Source organism: Neolamprologus multifasciatus, chromosome 6 (assembly GCF_963576455.1).
Source record: "Neolamprologus multifasciatus chromosome 6, fNeoMul1.2, whole genome shotgun sequence".
Lineage (NCBI taxonomy): Eukaryota > Metazoa > Chordata > Actinopteri > Cichliformes > Cichlidae > Neolamprologus > Neolamprologus multifasciatus.
Window position 1 is genome coordinate 37,572,430 of NC_140444.1, and position 19,851 is coordinate 37,592,280.

The following is a 19,851-nucleotide window of genomic DNA, read 5'->3' on the forward strand; positions in this document are numbered from 1 at the left end:
CCCGCCGGGGGTCAAACTCTGGTAACTGGTGATTCTGTTCTCAGACATGTGAAGCTAGAGACACCGGCACCTAGGGGTGGGTTTTGATGATCGTTTTATCGTTTGAAATCGATTCTGGCTTGGATAACGTGATATCGATTCATTAAAATCCTCAATCGATTTTTTAATTTAATTTATTTTGCCCGAAACTCCGCCGACGGATCGAATCAGCACAAAAAGGACGTAAACACAAAGCTCGACCCGCCGACGGATCAGAATCAGTGAGATGTGACTTTCTCACCGACGGCACGGACACGGTCGGCTGAAAGCCGACAGCTCGCTGATGCTGATGTATCGCGGGTCCGCGCTTTGTGTTTACGTCCTTTTTGCGCTGATTCTGAAGCTGCAGGTTTTTATCTCTCTCCAAACAATATTGACCGAACCAGCAGCAAAAGAAGATCCAAACTGCGCTTCACACAAACATCGTCATGAATTCACTCTGACTTTTGCTGTTTTGCTTCCACCAGGATAAAATCACACTTCATGCACAGCTCTCTCTCTCAGTTTCCCGTCTAAAAATCTGTTTTCTGCATTATTCTCTTGCTTGTTACGCACAAGTCTACGTTGTTTACAGGCTGTCAGCCGATGTTTTTTCCCTTTACTTACTTCTGAAAAGAAAACCTAATTTCTGCCGTTCAACACTGAACAAATGTAAACTTTTTAAAATTATACAAAATTGCCAAACGCTCAGCTGTGTCTCTAAAACCTCTGTAACTTTGCTGTTTCACTTCAGCAGCATCAGGTCATGTTCAGATGTTGATTCATGGTTTTCTTTCGTTTTCGATCTACTGCAGAATATTTTTATAAAATCCAGAGCAGGAAAATCTCCTCCATGTTTCTGTTTTATCCTCAGTTACTTTGACACAAAGGCCTCTGCTGTGACGCTCACACCTTTGATAAAGTCTCACAAGTGTCAGCTTTCTTTTTATAGATATAAAAATATGGTAATGTAGTGATGCATGATCTGACTTATAATATTTCTGAAAACCCTCTCCTGTCTGATCATTTCCTGATAACATTTACAATAATTGATTACACAGCAGTGGAGAGTAGACTTTATCACAGTAGATGTCTCTCTGAAAGCGCTGTAACTAAAGCTGTGTCCAAATTCATGGGCTGCTTCCTCCTGAGGCCGCATTTGGCCGATCACGTCACAGCGACGTGCCGAAGGCTGTCCAAATTCGTAGACTCCTCCGAATGCAGCCGACAAATGCGTCCTCCTTTTCCCCGAATTTGAAGGATGGGTCGGGTGTGTCCTTCGTTCTGCTGGAGGTTTCTTCCTGTTAAAAGAGAGTTTTTCCTTCCCACTGTCACCAAAGAGCTGCTCATAGGGGGGTCATATGATTGTTGGGTTTTCTCTGTATCTATGATTCTACAATATACTGTACAATATAAAGCACCTTGAGGCGACTGTTTTTGTGATTTTGCGCTATATAAATAAAATTGAATTGTAAAGCTATTTTACATTAGTTTTATGTGAAAAGTGTCACTTTTCATAATCTCTAAAGAGCTTTACAGGTAACCAAACATTCATTTAACACTCTTTGTAATCAAGTTAGTCTGGCAGACTGTCAGTGGGTGGGTGCTGGAGGCGCTGAGCTGGTGGCCACGCTGCAGCTCCGTGATACAATGTTTCCATACGTGGGACAATTCATCAGGTTGTTTGGGCACATCTGTAAACACAGTGCTTAAGAAACGGGCACAGAAACTTGGACGCTTAAAGTTTTATATGCTACACTGTCATATATGAAACAAACAACATATGTACACAGGGACTCAGTGTGAAGACGCAGAAGAGCAAAACACTGAACACCAAGACTTCCCCTGAACAAAAAACAGGGCTTCTACGTTAGGTGAACATTTTAGACATGAAGGAAAAGCAAACGTAACAGCTTCGTGTTCAGGCAGTAACTCGAGGGAACAATCTGACCTCCTGCTAATAGTTTGGCAGCATTTGCAGAGAACACAAGTGTTTGTTGCAGACCAGAGACCAACAGAAACGCTTCAACAATGACATCAGACGACACGATGACGTCAGCCTTTTTGGCAGCTTCACTGCTTCAGTCCAACGTTGGCAGCTTGTGTGATCATAAATAAAATGTTTGTGTTTAGTGTGTGCTCGTGTTAATCCAGGCGCTGGATGAGCTTCTCCTCCATCATGCAGTAGACCGCTACGTGGAACAGGTCGGAGATGAAGGCGTCGCAGGCTCGTCTGCTGACGCCTTTACAGCCTCTGAGGTCGAGCAGGGTCAGCGAGGAGAGACGCTTCAGATAGGACAGGCAGCCATCGGTCAGCTCGTTGCAGCCTTCAAACACACAGACACACATTTAATGTCTTCATATGATTGTCAGGCTTTGGGTCAAGAAAGGAGAGCAACTTTGAACGACCACGTGTCATCATTAGTGGCCAACAGAAGGTGTTTCCTGCAGGAATCAAAGGGCTGAGGGTCTGCCAATGGGACAGAAGCCTTCCTATACTGTGTGAAAAGCCAACAGTGATCAGTGTGTGTTCAAACCTGCCAGCGTGAGCTCGGTGAGGTTATTGCGTGTGTGAGTCCCAGCTGCTGCCAGCAGGGCGACCGAGGAGTCCGTTAAGTCCTTGCAGTGAGCCAGGTCCAGCCTCTCCAGCTGCGGCATGTGGCGCTGCAGGAGCCTCAGCGTGGACTCAGTGATGTCCAGACCGGACAGGCGGAGCGTCACCATGTTCCTCAGCCTGCTGCGGGACGACTCCAAACCTGCGTGCACACACACAGACACACACAGCAGATTATGGCTTGTATTCTGATCACACAGCATCCCATGAGCTGTACTACTACTACTTTTGATTTGGTTGCCTGTGCCACTGACCGGGCAGCGTGACGATCTCTTTAATCTGGGCGTCTGTGACGCCGTCGCACCAGCGCAGGTCTAGCAGCCGTAGATGGGGCAGAGTGGGAGAAACCATTGCCGACAGACAGGACCAGGGCAGACCAGTCACACTCAGCTCTCTCAGACCTGAACACAAACAAAGGTTTAATAAGACTCCAGGACAGGAGACATTTGGGACACCGCGCTCGTACCTGGGAGCCTCGTTAGCAGGCAGTTCAGCTGCCTCTTGGCCATGGGCGTCCAGGAAAGGTCCAGAGAGGTGGGCTGTCGTTTGATAATGCCTGCGAGGGCCTGATTGCTGAGCGGGCTGCACCGACTCACATCCAAGTGGCTCCACAGACGTTTGTCACAGCTCCTGCACCGGGGAGGAAGCGGTGGTCGTTTCATGAGCAGCGCGGAGCTTTGCACGTACAGAAGAAGGTGAGGCGAGTGTAACGTACCACTTGTACCAGGCCTTACAGACAGTCATGCAGGCCAGCAGCTCGGCTCTGTTCAAGTATCTGAACACAGACACCCAGACCTCCTTCTCCCCGCCTCGCTCATTGCCCACATCCTTAAAGGAGAGCAGAGATGGCAACGACGGAGACGACAGGGTGGAGGACGCCGGGTGAGCAGCAGCTTCCTCTTCCTCTGAAGAAGACGCGGAGCGAGTTCGAGCGCCTCTCTCACCACGGCTACCACGCAGGCGAGGCCTACGACAACACAGCACAACGCAGTTCTTATGTGCTACACAATCACGCACATTTGACACAGGCAGGAAAAAGCTGAACCACCTTATGGAGCGAGTCTGGTCCTCTGATGTTCACCATACATCCACACAGCCTTATGAGACCCAATAAGATCTCCACTCTGGCCTCTGCTACTGTAAGTTTTCTGTGCTTTTATCCAGTTACTGTGGTTTAATATTTTAACCCTTTAAGACCGACCACAGAACCAAGTCTGCCAGAGCTTATATTATATGTTTACATGCTGTGGAGCCATTTTTGGGAGCATTTCAAGTTGCTATACATCAATACAACCATTACAGCCTAAATGTTAATAATATGTCTGCATTAAGTGCATAGTGATTACATAAATTGCAAAAAAGTGCAATAAACTACAAAAAAATTGAAAATCGTTTTTGTTTTTTTAACATATATTTCTAGTTAGAGAAATTTAAGAGGCTTATCCCTCAAAACTGTAAATACAAAAAAGTTGCACAAAATAGTTTCCCACCACAGGAAATTTATTTTGAGTGTCTTCATAGTTTTATTTTTGAAATACACCAATTTTTATACACTGCAGGAAAAACTAAAATAAATATTATAATGCAAATTTGCAAAAAAGCAGCATATGCATCAAAATAAACTATTTCCAGCAGTGCAATATGAGTCCTAAGCATCCCAGAAACGACACAGAAAGTCAGAAAGTCAAACATAACTTTTAAAAACACCAGTATAGGCTCATGAGGCCCTGATGGTAAAAAACTACATTTCCGCGAAAATGACGTCACTTCCGGTTTCGGGCAGGTCATGGCGGACATGCGATAGTTCACGCTGATGGACGTAGGAAGTGTTACAAACAGCTGATCGGATCAGCAAAGCGTGTTTCTGGAATATTATGTTTTTGTTGCTGCAAGTGCTTTTTATGCAGTTTTTGCAAAGCTATATGTGGAAGGAAACTGTGACCGAGGACAAGCTGATGGCAGAAGATGTAAGTACAACTCCTCCGGTTTCATATGCAAAAAAAATCATTGCGCTAATTTATGTGGTTGCAGAGCTACCGGGATTTAAAAATAGTTACACAAAACAGAGCGTGCCCGCTCCGACCGGCTTTAAAGGGTTAAACAGTGGATTGTGCAGAGCTGGCCAACAGCAGCTGGTTCTTATACAGCGCTTTATATTCCTTCACCCATTCACACAAGCACTTATTCTAAACGGGTCAGTGTACTGTCTAACATTCACACACATTCACACTCTGATGGATGCATCAGAGCAACATGGTTAGTATCTTGCCCGAGGTTATTTGGCGTGCAGACTGGAGCAGCCTGGGATCGAACGCCGACCTGCTCTACCACAGGAGCACAGCAGCTGACTGTCCCAGGACTGCTCAGAGGTATCGGGCATCACTGAATCATGGATGGAACACCGACACGTGACATGAAAGCTCAATGTGCTCAAGTCTACCTGCCGGGTCCTCGTGGGGTTACGCTGTCAGCCGTGGCGTCTGTGCACCGGAGCCGTGCAGGTTTGGACAGAGCGCCCTTCCTCTGGATGAAGCCCTGCTGCCCTGCAGCCGTCCTCGGGCCCATGGCTGCTTCCAGCTTTGGAACGATGGAGCCTGAGGTATGAAAAGAGCTGCAGTTACTCGCGCTGCGCCTGCAGTTACTCGCGCTGCGCCTGCAGTTACTCGCGCTGCGCCTGCTGTTACTCGCGCTGCGCCTGCAGTTACTCGCGCTGCGCCTGCAGTTACTCGCGCTGCGCCTGCTGTTACTCGCGCTGCGCCTGCAGTTACTCGCGCTGCGCCTGCTGTTACTCGCGCTGCGCCTGCTGTTACTCGCGCTGCGCCTGCAGTTACTCGCGCTGCGCCTGCAGTTACTCGCGCTGCGCCTGCTGTTACTCGCGCTGCGCCTGCAGTTACTCGCGCTGCGCCTGCAGTTACTCGCGCTGCGCCTGCAGTTACTCGCGCTGCGCCTGCAGTTACTCGCGCTGCGCCTGCTGTTACTCGCGCTGCGCCTGCAGTTACTCGCGCTGCGCCTGCTGTTACTCGCGCTGCGCCTGCAGTTACTCGCGCTGCGCCTGCTGTTACTCGCGCTGCGCCTGCTGTTACTCGCGCTGCGCCTGCTGTTACTCGCGCTGCGCCTGCTGTTACTCGCGCTGCGCCTGCATCCTGAGTGGCTGTGCTGGTTTCTTACCACACTGTCTCTTGGCCTTGTTGGGGCGCTGCAGCGTCACCGTCAGGTAGGAGCCGCTCAGCAGGTCGTCGCTCAGATCAGACACCAGCAGGACCGGAGGTTCCGGGTCCGAATCCCAGCGCCCTTCCTCCTCCACCTCTTCTTCCTCATCATCCTCCAGAGTGTCCATCTCCTCCTCTTCGGGGTCAAACTGCCCCTCGCTGTCTACGTCTTCATCCTCGTCATCGTCGGTCCTGCGCCGTCTCCTGTGTCGACGATGCTGTTCTTTATCTCCGTCCTCGCTGTCCTCCTCTTCCTCGTCCTCTTCATCATCCTCGTCGTCCTCGTCGTCGTCATCATCGTCATCCTCGTCATCGTCATCCTCGTCCGATTCGTCGGACTCGTCTCCTCTTCGTTGCATTCTGGACCCTCCGCGCAGCCTGACCCCTCGCCCTCGGCGCCCAGCGTCCCTCATGCCGACACCTCGCTTGAGCTTGAGGACAGAAGACGATCCCGGACTCACGAGTCTGCTGCCTCTGTGGGCGGAGCCTCCTCTCAGCAGGCCTCTCCTGTTAGCGCCGAAGGCCCTCTTGGAGGAGTGAGTCCCGCCCCGAGCGTGAAGCGCCATCTTTCTCCTCTGAGAGGCTGCACGTGGAAGAACAAATCAACTGTGTTCTTGACGCTGTCGTCAACTGAATCGATGATTTTAACAGCCACAAACCTTCATCGTCATCGTCGCTGACGGAGTCTTCTCCATCGCGGCTGTGGCGCTGGCGTCTGTAGATCTTCGCCATACGAGCGTCAAGCAGAGAGGACGACTTCCTTTTCTGGAACAATCAAAGTGACGGGACACATAAGAAAGGAAAGAGGAGGAATACGGTTGTTCCCAATCTTGAGTGGGGACCTGAGGAACACTCACCAGTGGGAGGCTGTCACCTCGGTCACCTTTAGACTGCTGCAACGACAAAAGGGATTCTTTTAGAGTAGAAACGACCAACAGCTCAAACATCAGATACGTGTTTTCCCCGTCCACACATCAGCATGCTTCTACACGGACCAATCAGTGCTCACGGTGTGCACACCATCAGACGTTTACATGAAACCCTGTCACAGTCGGCGTTTATCGAGCGGAGAGCGACCTCCAGCACAGCGCTGAAGATCAGACACGTTTAACTCAGTACCTATCGAGCTTCAGAGAAACTTATCACTGAACACAAGCGCAATGAGACGATGCAGAGGTACTCGTGTTTGTTCACTGCTCTCCGATGCTGGCAGCAGAATGATCAGCACACTCACAGGAAATGGTTCAAATGTCCATTTCCTGTTCACAGAACGTCAGTCAGTGATTCAGCAGGTCCACAGAGCACCAACAACCACATGTTTGTGTTTATATAAAACACCTCAGCGTGTCATGTTAATTATACAGACCCTGCAGTATAACATGTGTGCAGCCATAAATGGATATTTGCTGCTACAGCTGAAGCCAGGATGAGACCCTCGCTGCGTCTAAGCCCAGGAAACTGACTCGCTGACATCCTTAGACCAAGCTTTGTGTCTCTTAGGAAAGAAAGGAAAAAGATGGCAAAGAAAAAGGAGCGATGTAAGCGACAGACGGGTGGATTTATGCACAAACAGGCGGCACCTCTCACCAGTCTCGAGCTGATTGGCTGAGAAGGCAGAGGGGCCGCCACCAAGAGAAGTGACGCTGAGGAGGAAGAGCAGGAGGGAAGAGAAGGAGCAGGGAAGAAACCACAGCGGACAACCTCCCCGTCCTGATGGGGGCCCACGGGACCCCCCACGCTAGGAGAGGGCCCCGGACCCAGCCTGAGGACCAGGGGGCCGTGGGGACGGACACGCTGTTGGTGGCCAGCAGCCAGCGACTCATCACTGCCTGATGACTGTGACGGAGTCAAAAATAAATAATAATAATGAAAAACAAACAGGAGACATAAGCCCATTAGATGTGTGTGTGTGTGTGTGTGTGTGTGTGTGTGTGTGTGTGTGTGTGTGTGTGTGTGTGTGTGTGTGTGTGTGTACCCAGGCTGGTAACAGTGGCTAACTAATGCATTGTGTACCTCTGGATCAGTGATGCCCTGCACACACTTGGGGCACTCCCAGCAGCTTGGGAGGTCTTTATTCACCACGCCTTCCCCCTGAACCTGCAGACAAACATGCAGACAGTTACTCGTGCGAGCACACAGGATTGATGAGAAGATAAGTTTGTGCCTGAGTCACAATCAACCTCTGGCTAACACGTCGGGTTCCGCGTCGGGCTCGTGGCCGAAAAATAGCTTCACTTTGTTGTCTGGGTCAACTTTGCTTGCGAGAGACAGAGGCTACGTCCACACGTACCCGGGTATTTTTGAAAACGCAGATTTTTCTATGTGTTTGCACCTTTCGTCCACACGTAAACGGCGTTTTCGGTCACTGAAAACTGAGATTTCTAAGAACTCCGGCCAGGGTGGATATTTTTGAAAACTCAGTTTTTGCATTTACGTGTGGACGAGAAAAACGGAGAAAACGCAGAAAATGCAGCGTCAAAGATGTGCGCCTTTTGTGACGTCACACTGTGCGCCACGTTATTGTTTCGGTGAAATGAATTTCTACAACACTGTTACTGTTAATTGTTCTCTCTGCAGTGTTTAAATGCTTACATATACACACACAGTTACTGTCCCTCCACACATACGACTCGGTTCTGCTTCTACGCCCCAGCTTTGTTTACTTTTTCCCACCGAGGCTTCTAGACTTCTGATTGGCCAACATTTCTACACGGTTAGGAATATATCGCCACCTGCTGCTTTGGCATGTTCCTAGCAGCGTTTTCCTTCATTTCTGCCTTTACGTGTGGACGGGATTATTTTTTAAAACAAAAACGGAAAATCTCCGTTTTCACAAATACCCGTGTACGTGTGGACGTAGCCTTAATGCAACCTGGAACCTTCGTGTTTGTGCCTTCAGACATGTTGTCATAGTTACTAAGGATCCAGCTTCTATCTAAGATGCAGCGAGGCTACGAGCGCTGAACTGTCAACAACAAGAGTACATTAAGTTGCTATATGCTCCGTGTGTGTCGTACTGTGAGGCAGGCGGGGTGGACGATCTGGGCACAGTTGGAGCACTCCATCAGCGTGAGGGAGGGGTCTCCGGTTTCCTCCTGATTGGGCTCTTTGCAGATCTCACACACCGCAGACAGAGGCAGGCCCGGCTGGAAGAGACGGGTCGTCAAGTATCTCACACACATACGTGTTGCTAATTACAAAGACAACGACTCTACTAATAAAGAGGAGGACGAGTTACTAACAGAGAGACACTGTCGTAGGACACAGGTCTGCTTCAACTTCCCCGGGCCTCCAAACTTCTTCATGTCTCTGCAGAAGTTGCAGTCGCCACACTCAGGTCTCATACAGGCTTCACAGCGTTTACACCTGCGCACACACACACACACACACACGCGCGCACACACACACACAACAGGATGGCTTAAAACGCAGCTGTGGGACAGAACGATCTCACTGCTCTGTAAACAGTTAAAACATTTGGTCTTAAATATGAAGTTTAATGAATTGTGAAAAACTGCATCGTGTTTTTATATAAAGTAACAAAAGGTTTGATACGGGTACGACTTCTTTACCTGACCCTGCGTCGTCTCAGCACGGACATGGAAGACGCTGGTTTTTGAGGTCGTGGCGTGATGGGAGTGGAGGACAGTTTAGGGCGAGGTGGTGGTGGGGGAGGGGGAGGCGGTTGGTACCATGATGGCTGGAAGCATAAGAGAAAAACACTTTAACCCTCGCGTTGTCCTCGGGACATTTGTCCTCTAAAGAAATCTTTTACCATCAAAAACGTTTTTTTATTCATCAAATGGTCTGAAAATAACAGAAGTTATTCAGTACGACTGGAATAAGTTTTAATTTGATTTATTTATGGGGTTTTATAACACCTGTGGTCCTCGGGGACAAAAATGACCCCAGTACAAAGTGTACTGGGGTCAAAGTACAAAGTGTTGCAAAGAGCCGTATTTTCACAACATACTGCTTTCAAACACCTTTGATCACTGATGTGTGGGGTCAAGCAAAGGTCACAACAACCACAACATTCAATTCAGTTTTATTCACACAGCGCCAAATCACAACAACAGTCGCATCAAGGTGCTTCATATTGTAAGGTCGACCCTACAATAATACGTACACACAAAGTAGCTCACAAGCCTCCACTGCACTGGAGGATTGTGAGCTACTTTTTTTTTACCATGTTGTGCAAAGCAATGAGCAGCAGGACAAAACAGATATTGTCTTTAATATAAGGAGGAGGGAGAATCAATGTTCAGGAAGATCCAGGGTTAGAAAATATTGTCAATATTTAGAGCACATGTTACCCTTTCTCTGAAAAAGCACATCACCCACCTGCAGAAGAGGAAGAAGGCTATGAAGTGAAGAAAAGTGATGAAGAATCTGAACTATGTTCAAGTAGGTTCTCAGGCCTCCAGGACATGGTAGTCTGAGGAGCTTGGAAAGAAAGTGACTGGGCTTCTTGAAGTTTCTTGAATTGTCAGAATGTGAAACTGAAATAGAAGATGTGTCAGAGGACTGCACATCTTCTATTTCAATTATGATGAAGACAAAGAATCAGGAAACAGGAAAGAGGAGTCAGCTGAGACAGAGGAATATTTACAGTAATGTGAGGAAACATTGATCTGGTCTTCTATCCTTCCCAGTGTCAGACGATGCATGACTCTCTCATGTGCCTCAGAGAAAGACGATCTACCAGAGTCCAAGCACATGTGCCAGGTCCCATACTCCTTCAGCTGCTTTTCTACTCGAGTACTGAAAGCATTACACACAGTGTATTCTGCTTGTTTTATGCTTTTTAACGTTCACATGCCAATGGATGCATCAGAGACCAAGTTGGGGTTCAGTAACTTGCCCAAGGACACCTTGGTAAGAACTCCAGACTAGAGCACACAGAGACTGAACCAACAACCATCCAATTAGCAGATGAGCTGCTCTGCAGCCAACTCAATGACAAAAAAGGAGGGACAACAAGAGAGGAAGAAAAATGGATCGAATGCAGCTGTAGGCGTATGTGGGTGTGTTGATTCTTACTGCCGAGCATCCAGTAGAGTCGCTACGGCCAGTTTATGACATCCTGAGTCTGGTAGAGAAGTTTTAAAGGTGACACAAGATTAATCATAGAAGCACAAAAAGGTTTTAATTTCTTGATAAAGACACAATAGATGATCATCGTTCATGACACAAACGTGCTCCCATTAGTGGGTGTTTCTCCTGCTGTGATGTCAGATCCTGGTACTGATGTGACTGTATGAGCACCAAGTCCCCTTCAGAGGACTCTGTCCAACAGAACATCCAAGTAAACCGGGGATGAGATAAAAACATGGGCAGCATGTGATGCAGGTCCAGCTGTACATGGAACATGCTAGTGTACGATGGCAAACCGTCTGTCCTGCAGTCAGGACACGCCAGTTGTCCCTAACATTGCAGAAGGTTTCCAAAAGAAAACAATCACCTGTAACAACTTGTTTACTGTATATGACCCTTGGCCTGCAAGTGCAGAAAGAAAGCTGTCCATGATGGGACCAGTGCAGAGGAATAAACCTGAGCTTCCTCCTGATGGGACCAGTGCAGAGGAATGAACCTGAGCTTCCTCCTGCACTTGTGTCAAATATGGACACGCCTTTGTCCTCATGAAAGTTTGCCTTCACTCAGACCCCATGCCCTGGTGTTCCCACCATGCCAAAATATAGAAAACTGTCAGGTAATGAGTTGGAATAAAGATGAATAAAACCTTGAAACACAGAGATGGATGATATTTTATACTTCTTGCTTTATAAACAGTCAAAGCAAATGGGGTCATTTTTGAGCCCAGAGGACAACAGATGTGATTATTTGCTGCCAGTAGTTTAAAAACAGCTTTTTAAATTAACTTTGACATAAACCCGTCTGTGATCATCTGTTAAAGCAGCCGACTCTGGTTGTGAAACGATAATCACGATAACTGATGATTTAATTTATTTTTTACCCGAAAACAAAGAAAAAATTCATTTTATGAGGATTTTATAAGACTTAATTTTGAAATGGAATAAAAAATTGTGTCAAAATGTTTGAATTAAGTTTGAATTAAAAGTGGGGAAAATCCACTTCATAGTAATTAAGTATCAAACCAGATGTGGACATTTTGACCCCTGAGGACCACAGCTGTGATTATGTGCTGCCATTTAACATTTATAAATCATTCAAAAACAACAACAACAACAACTCCATTTTCACTAAAGTTCAACATACAGCACTCTGTGGTGAGTCAACTAGTCAAAATTATCTAAACAATTAAATTTATTTTATTGTGTTATTTCCACTCAAAAACAGACGATACTTCATGTAAACAAAGTCTGGTGGCCCTAAAATGTTGGGTACATGTTGTGTTAACGTGTTGGTCTTAAGTAAAACTAAGGTGTAACATTGAATTGATTGACAATTTATACTTTAAAAACAAACACACAGGTGTGTGGAAATTGAGGACATTATGTTGATTATTCACACTAGAAAATGTCTTTGATCACTTGGACTTGATGTTCAAATTCAGTTAGCAGCAGTCGAGCGCACTGGGACGGACATTAGCAGTGGAAACTGGTACGATGACACAGGAAGTAAATATGCTGCCTTCAGAAGCCGCCACAGCGGACCATCAGCCCCCATCTCACCCTGTCCCAGCCCCCCTGCATGTCCTCCTTCACTACATCCATGAACCTCCTCTGAGGCGTGTTTCCCTGCTGCTTCATCATCCTGCACTCTTCTTATCCTAGCTTATGCACCATCAATGCTAAAGGTCAGCACAGAACAAGTGTGCGACAACTAAACAGCTGGTTTTCATCCTGCCCTGTCCCAGTTTGGCTGTATAAGGAAGCACATTTAGCTCCGGGTGACGTGGGTGACCCCCCCGTGAAGCATAAGAAAACAAATGGGGGAAAGAAAAATTTAGGGTTTGCTTTATGTGCATGTTATTGTTATATAAATATGTTATTGTTATATAAATATGTTGCTGTTGTGATCCGTTTGCACGGCTGGTCACAGGGACTTTCACGACTGTTCTGTGACTCCGTCTCTCTCTGCAACGACGGCGTGGTCCACGGAGCAGAGGCAGGGCTACCATGACAAGTGTGCAGTCTGTTGGTGAGTAAAGACGGCTTACCCTCTTTGGCCACCTGACGATGGGCCGTCCCGTGTACGACATGCTGGGACTGTCGTTGGCGTGCTCCTTCAGCAGCGCCTGCAGGACAGCAGAGACATGAGCGTGACAAAGAGCAGCGAGGCTCACGTGGAGCTCCACGCCGACACAGAGGAGCGATACCTTGATGTGCGTGATGAGCGCCGGGGCGTTGTGTATCCCTGCTGGGACACACTTCTTGTTAGAGGGCAGAGCTTCCAGTTTACCCAGCAGGTTCCAGAGTCCCTCCAGTTCAAGCGGGGTCAGGTGGACCTTAAGTGGAAGCTTCTCAGAGTCTTCCTCGCTGCCAACACCCTCCCCCTCCGCCTTCAGCTGCTCACTGACTGGATCTGAGCCACACTGATTCTTCAGACCTTCATGAAGGAAACAAAGACTCAGAGCTGACCAGTATGGCGCACTCAACACGGGTGCGTGTCCCAGTGGGCTGTGACTGCGAGAAGGCAGAGCTGTGTACATACCAATGCCCAGCGAGTGTTTCTGAAACTCTGGGGTGAGGTAGGAGGTCTTGGTCAGGCTGAAGACGTAGCGCTCCAGCACGTACCAGCACATCTCGTAGTAGAAGGGGTAACGAAACTTCACTGGGACCTGCAGAGGTTAAAAGAGTCAAGTCTATTCACTTCCCTCCGTCGTTCAGCCGCTCGCGCAGAGCCCGCTCGCGCAGAGCCCGCTCACCTACCCGCGTTCGGTCCTCGATGCTGCAGATGTTGAGCTGCATGGGGATGTTAAAGCTGTGCAGGAAGTTTCCTCCAAAGACCATCGAGTCCACCGGGGTGTAGACGGCGTGGATCCAACCTGCAGCACACGGGTGGTTATAACACCACAGGAAGGCTTCTGCAGGTAGTGCGTGCACGTCAGTGTGTACCTGAGGGTATGATGAAGGTGCAGCCCTGCTTCAGCTCAATCCTCTGGCAGTCGGACGCTCGGTCGCCCAAGAACACGTCTCCTTGTTTCCCTGACAGCACCCAGTTCTCGTACAGCTCCAGGTTCTGAGGAGTCGGAGGAATCAGCCAAAACACCTGAAAACAAACGTGTAAGTCGCTCTGCTCTGGGACAAACACTCTTTCAGGAGGCCCCTCCCCTTCTGTTCTTTATACTTGACAGCAGGACTCGTGTGTTGACCCGAAGCTGTAACGGGAAAGATCGTCTCCCTGACTTAGCCTCACCTTGCTCCCTCTCAGTATGTGGTACCACACTGAAGTCCCACCGAAGTCGATGTGGAAGTCCGTGTAGCAGCCCTCAACACTCATCAGACAGTATCTGTGGAGACACGTCAGCGTCATCGCGGCTCACAGCCGACCGCCACGCTTGCTGCAGCAGGACACTTACTTCTGGACTTTGGGGTACTGCATGTCGTTGATGGAGTTAGTCGAGTCTCTCTGTCGCTCTTTCAGGTGCCGAGGCCACATGTTGTCCACCCAGTCGATCAGATCGACCTGCACGTGCAAACGTGAGACGAAACAAACAGATTAAAATCACTTTAAAGGTTTTTATTTCCTGTTCCAGTCAGACAGGCCTGCAGGTACATACTGTGGCAGGTCTCTTGACCCAGTTCTCCAGTTTGGTGTGGCTGAACTCCAGGCTGATAACATTATAGAGCTTCTCTCTCTGACACGGGGGCGTCTCATAGTAACGTGTCCACTGGGCCATGGACATCTCGGTCCCCTTCTGAGTGCTCACATCCATCACGTCGATCATGCGTCTGCTACCTGAGAGGGGAGCGTCTGTTAGACACAGCGTGACAGAAGAGCTGGGCGGACGTCGAGCTTCTCCAGAAACCGAGTGAGGAACACAACGTTCAAAGTGATGACTTTATTAGTTTGTCCTTAATCAGCAGTGAGTGTGTTTCACATGCAGGCTCATTGGCTAAAATTCAGTTTGTGCTAATCTGAAGCTAACGGTACACCTATGTACATGATTCAGTTAGAAATCACCACCAATCATTACTGACAGTTACTTTCAACAATTAGGTTCAATCTCTTCTTTGTTTTTAATAGAAAACCCGTATTTTAAATAAGTGTAATTACAGCATTTATTACTAAATAACTGCGTCTGTACAGCGAGGCAAACAGCGAGTGTGTAACTGAACGAGCCTTACCCACAAACATCTTGACGTCGTTGACACTGAAGTCAGGATCGGGCATCCTGCAGAACCAGAGGACAACGTTATTACATCAGCTCGTTTATAGACGCTGACGTGTTTAATAACACTGAGGTCACACAGGGACCTACTTGATTCCCAGTCCATCAGGCTTCTCAAAAACGACGGGGTCCCTCAGACCACCTCTCTGAATGAACGCATATGTAAAGTCTGCAGAGAAACACACAAGCGTCATTCAATACAGGACTAATCCACAGGACAACAAGTTCTGTTATGGATAATTAGGACAGTGTTGTTGTTTCTTATATCAGGACAGCTTCCATCCTGTCACCAGATCAAACCTCCACAAACGCCTGGTTGACACCAGTTCATTTCTACGCTCTGTGACTGCTGTGGTAAGTTTGTTGGGATTTGCAGATTTCATGGGGGCGGTGATGTCAGAGTCACATGTGTGAGCTCACAGATCACAGTGAACACCACGTGCACTGTCCAGGGTCCTGAAAACACATCTTTGTGTGGCATTCCTAATAAACTGGCGTATCTCACTCTTCAAGCACCATCTCTCTCTGTGACACCACCTCAGTGCAGCGACGACTGCTGCTTCATAACACGTTTTCTTATTTCAATATTCCCTCGCTAGAAGATTCTAAGAAGCAAAGAAAAAAGCGTCAGGCTCTGAAAAATAAAAACTCAAAGCTTAAAGCCCATATAAGAAACACAAAGACACTATATCTATGAATGAGTGTCTTTGTACACGCCCAGACACAACAATAAAAGTCATTTTGTCTGATTTGACAAGGGGAGTGGCCTCGTTTATATTACGAGTATCGAGCCGATCTGCAACGCTGTATGTGGACCTGTCCACAGGTATGTGGTAGGTAGGTATGTGGACGGGCCGAACGACGCACCTGGTAAGAGCTTAACAGTGCACAGACTCTGCAGACAGGATGGTTTCTGACGACCGCAGTGATGAGGCCTCAGGGAAGCTGCAGGGGTCTCCTAGTGTGAGCTGCTACAGGCAGAAATGATGGGTAGTATCATCTGTAGCGCTTTTACCATTTGATACGACCTTGACCCGGTTAAATCAGCTGACAGTTAAATCAGCTGATGTCTACTGTCACACGAACGGTGAACAGAATATGGTGATGTGGGTGTGGCTGCTGGACGGACAGAACCCAGGACATACTCCCTCCCTTTGGGAGAGGACGATGGAGACCGTGTTCACACCAACCTTTTCCATCCATGCGAAGCACTCTGTCAGAGCTGAACCTCTCACTGTTCACCTTCTCCTCCAGGTCAAACATCCTCCTCCCATCAATCTCCTCATCCGAGATGCCATCGTCATGGTAACGCTGCTGGTTACGAGCACGCTAGAGAGGAGAACAAAGTAAGAGGGATGGTAACAGACAGGACTGAAGTCCTTTGGATGGACATTAACCCAGACTGGACAGTCCTTATCAAAGTCCACTTCACAGAGTGGCAGCTGAAAGGATCATAAGTAACCGTCTCTACAGCCTCGTGTCAAATATCTGAGAACTCTAATAATGGTTCGTGAGGATTCGGTTCTGTGGGGGAACCTTCCCAGCACTGCCAAGTGTTCCCTCACAGGGATGTCCCCCGTCGTATCGTAGGCCTGACAGAGCAGCTACTGAGTACTGAATGGGTATAAATGAAATGGGCTTGAGTGGCGGTCCACGTTAGGGCCCACCTCAATTCTTTTTAACCAAGAAGATGAAAACGGCTTCATCGTGAAGCACTGGGAACTAGAACATCAGCACTTTAATAGATTCATTTTCCTCAAAACGATCCAACTTTGGGCCCGAGGCTGCAGCCTCCCACAGCAGACACCGAGAGGACACCAGCGCGCCATGGGGCCGACACACGGGGACACACAGAAGTTATTCAGATTCACGTGCACAGATGTGAACTCCAGCAGAGGGAGGAAGAGGCATGTGTGATCATCATCATCATCATGTTAGTCCAGGATCGAGACTGCAACTGACCATCACACTGTTGTGATTAGGGCTGGGCCATATCGTTCATGGTAATACAGGTGTCATGTTGGGCAATAATAGGAAAATGAAACATGGCGATAGAATATGGGTTAAACGTGCAGGCGCAGTGCCTTTGTTTACATACGCACATGGAGGAAAAATCATGGCGGAGAACGAGAAGAGTGAAAGTGGATCATTGAATGAAACGATGAACCAGAACTGGTTTAGCTTTCATCCGTCAGATACACAACAAAGCACTATTTTTGGTAGCGCATGCTAGCGGGCCGTCGTTATTACCGAACTGATTTCATGTGGTACACGGCGCTCAAGAATCTATCAAAGTACGACTAAACTATGAAGCCGCAGCACTTGATGGATTGTCCTGCTGACAGATTGGTTAAACTGTCAGCGAGGAATTTGCATTTGCACGGTTACATTTTTATACAACTTTAATGTGCATAAAAAAACAAAAAAAACAAAAACAAACAAACAAACAAAAAAACAGCTGCTTGTTTAAGTGAAATTTTTGCACTAATAAAGTTGGGATGTAAAGTATTTTGTCTCGTGTCAGTTCTATTGTTATCACAAATGTTTAAATATATATGGTGATAAGTATTTTTGGCCATATTGCCCTGCCCCAGTTGTGATGTCATAGTTGTTTATATCAGTCTTCTGGAGCAAACCACGAGCTCTAAGTGTTAATAAACAAGTTATCAACATAAATTAGGCTAACAGCCAACTTATGTCACTCGTGTTGGTTTGCTAGTGTTACTCTTTTTAAACACCTGCTGACTTCTTTTATAAACTGAAAGCTCCGGCGACGTCATTGGCTGGCTGCAACATTTACCCTGGCCCTGCATCGTTATGATGATGACGTCAAACAGATACTGATAACACACGTGCACTGAACCCGCGTGTGAAACGTGCGTCCATCACATCTTTCACCTTATTAGGTCCTTTTAAAGAAAAGAAACAGGACTACTGTGGAGTATTCTGGAGTTGAGAATGATGGGAAAGGCGCTCGGTGCCATCTTATCCTAACCCCTCATACTAACACACACACTCTTCATTAACTGATGCCTCAGGCACAGAGTCATTAGTACTTTGGGCTGTTGGTCATTATAAGTCATTCAACATTTTCCTTTGTATAATGTACACGTAGTAAAAGGTTAACTATATAGTTTCCCTCAGTTACGTCCTTATTAGCTGCATTTTCATAGTAAATAAAGTTCCTGTATATGAATTTGCCTACGATTTCAAAACACGTCCTACGAACATGAACAGTAATTCTGCAGGTACACAAAACTGCAAGCAGCAGGTGTGTCTGTTTACTCAAAAACAGAAGAAAAAATTTGGACATGAAAGCAAAGTGCTGGTTATCTCCACACCTGCTGCCATGTGTTGGACAGAGAGAGGACCAACGTGTTTAGATCAATGAAAGGATCCAGTTACTTAAGAGGCAGTTGCCCACAGCTCTCTTCAGTTTGACACCCCTGCTCTACAGCAGATCTTCCAACAATACCACCCTCTGTGCTTCCCCCTCACAGACCCGGGACTGTGATGCAGCTTTGTGAGATATGGTACTGCACAGGACGCACGTGAACCTGAAGCTCGGAGATAAAGTTGCAGTGATTTGACTGAAGCAGACCCTGAGCGTTGAGACTGCTCTGTCCCTGCATCCCGCAGTGGTCTCCCGCTGTAACAGAAAACAGGGCTCATGCTGAGGCAGCAGAACCAGCGTGTTGGGACCTGCCCCACACTCACCAGTCTTTTGCTGTAGCGCGGTTTGGGATCATCCATTTTCATTCATGGAACCAAAAGCGCGTCCTGAGTGCCACTACAGACACCAGTGGGCAGTGATGGTCCCACAGGAGCCGTCACTGGGCTGTCCTGGCAGGGCTCTCTGCCTACCTCTAATTCACCGACTTCTTACAGTTTAGTCGGCTACAGAGCCGGAGTCGCTGGCTTTTAGAAAATCCGACAGGACCGTTTAATGTTCGAGCTTCTTTATCTGTTTTTAACAGCCACACTCCTCTCTAGCTCATGTAGCTGCCCTGTCACTGCCCTACAGAGACAAAACGTCATGACTCCGAAACGGTTACTAACATTAAAAAAACAACAACAAGCTGGCTCTATTACTTGCTTTAGTCATAGCATGGTAATAAAGTTAGTTCCTTCTCCGAACAGCCGCCATTTTCACTATACCCCGCCCACAAACGGACACTGGACCATTCACGCTCATGCCCACGACCCTTTCATTGGACTACAGCTGTGCCACTGACGCGAAAGAGCTGTAATTTCTGATTGGATAAGGCCAGCCAATCAACATATAAAGAAATTGGGAAGCAACCAATAACAGCACACTTCCGAAACAAACTCCCATCTAATTGGTTGATATAGTCAAAACAGGTCGACTAGTGGACAAATGCGTAATCAGTCAAAAGAACTAGCCAATCGCGCTAACAGTTATCGCGCTAACAGTTATCACAATAACCACCGCCTATCACTCAATACAACTAGTCATTACTTTCAAATAACACGATTACACGAAAACAATGCGTTTTAAATGCCTACCCCCATCGCAGCGGAGATCCGTCCACCTACAAACGCCTGCCGTAACCGGAGACGTATTACGCCCTCTGTGGCCTGTTTTCTTCTCTCAGAGGCACACGGCGGACGGACACGTTTTGTAGCCTTCAACCCAACAAGGAAGTGCCCGCAGCCCCATAAATGGAAGT

At 47.7% G+C, this 19,851-nt stretch overlaps 1 protein-coding gene across 3 annotated transcripts; it reads right to left on the bottom strand.

Annotated features, from left to right (window-relative positions):
• Nucleotides 1-1,748: 1,748 nt before the first annotated feature.
• On the bottom strand, nt 1,749-19,829 carry kdm2aa (lysine (K)-specific demethylase 2Aa). 3 transcript variants are annotated; one of them, XM_085163993.1, is made up of 26 exons: nt 18,878-19,676; nt 16,351-16,489; nt 15,251-15,329; nt 15,117-15,163; nt 14,549-14,727; nt 14,348-14,454; nt 14,185-14,278; nt 13,884-14,037; nt 13,698-13,813; nt 13,480-13,606; nt 13,145-13,374; nt 12,986-13,063; nt 9,414-9,541; nt 9,084-9,207; nt 8,859-8,987; nt 7,855-7,938; nt 7,429-7,677; nt 6,699-6,731; nt 6,501-6,606; nt 5,801-6,424; nt 5,073-5,226; nt 3,348-3,599; nt 3,099-3,262; nt 2,887-3,033; nt 2,556-2,774; nt 1,749-2,345 (listed from the first exon to the last, which is right to left on the bottom strand). In XM_085163993.1, the coding sequence occupies exons 1-26, from the start codon at nt 18,917-18,919 to the stop codon at nt 2,164-2,166; spliced, it is 3,987 nt and encodes a 1,328-aa protein (XP_085020119.1). In that variant the 5' UTR covers nt 18,920-19,676; the 3' UTR covers nt 1,749-2,163. The 3 variants fall into 3 exon arrangements, with proteins under 3 accessions (XP_085020119.1, XP_085020118.1, XP_085020117.1); XM_085163992.1 differs by lacking the exons at nt 7,429-7,677; nt 18,878-19,676 and adding an exon at nt 19,688-19,829 and having other exon boundaries at nt 6,699-6,734; XM_085163991.1 differs by lacking the exon at nt 7,429-7,677 and having other exon boundaries at nt 6,699-6,734; nt 18,878-19,675.
• Between the last annotated feature and the right edge of the window lie 22 nt (nt 19,830-19,851).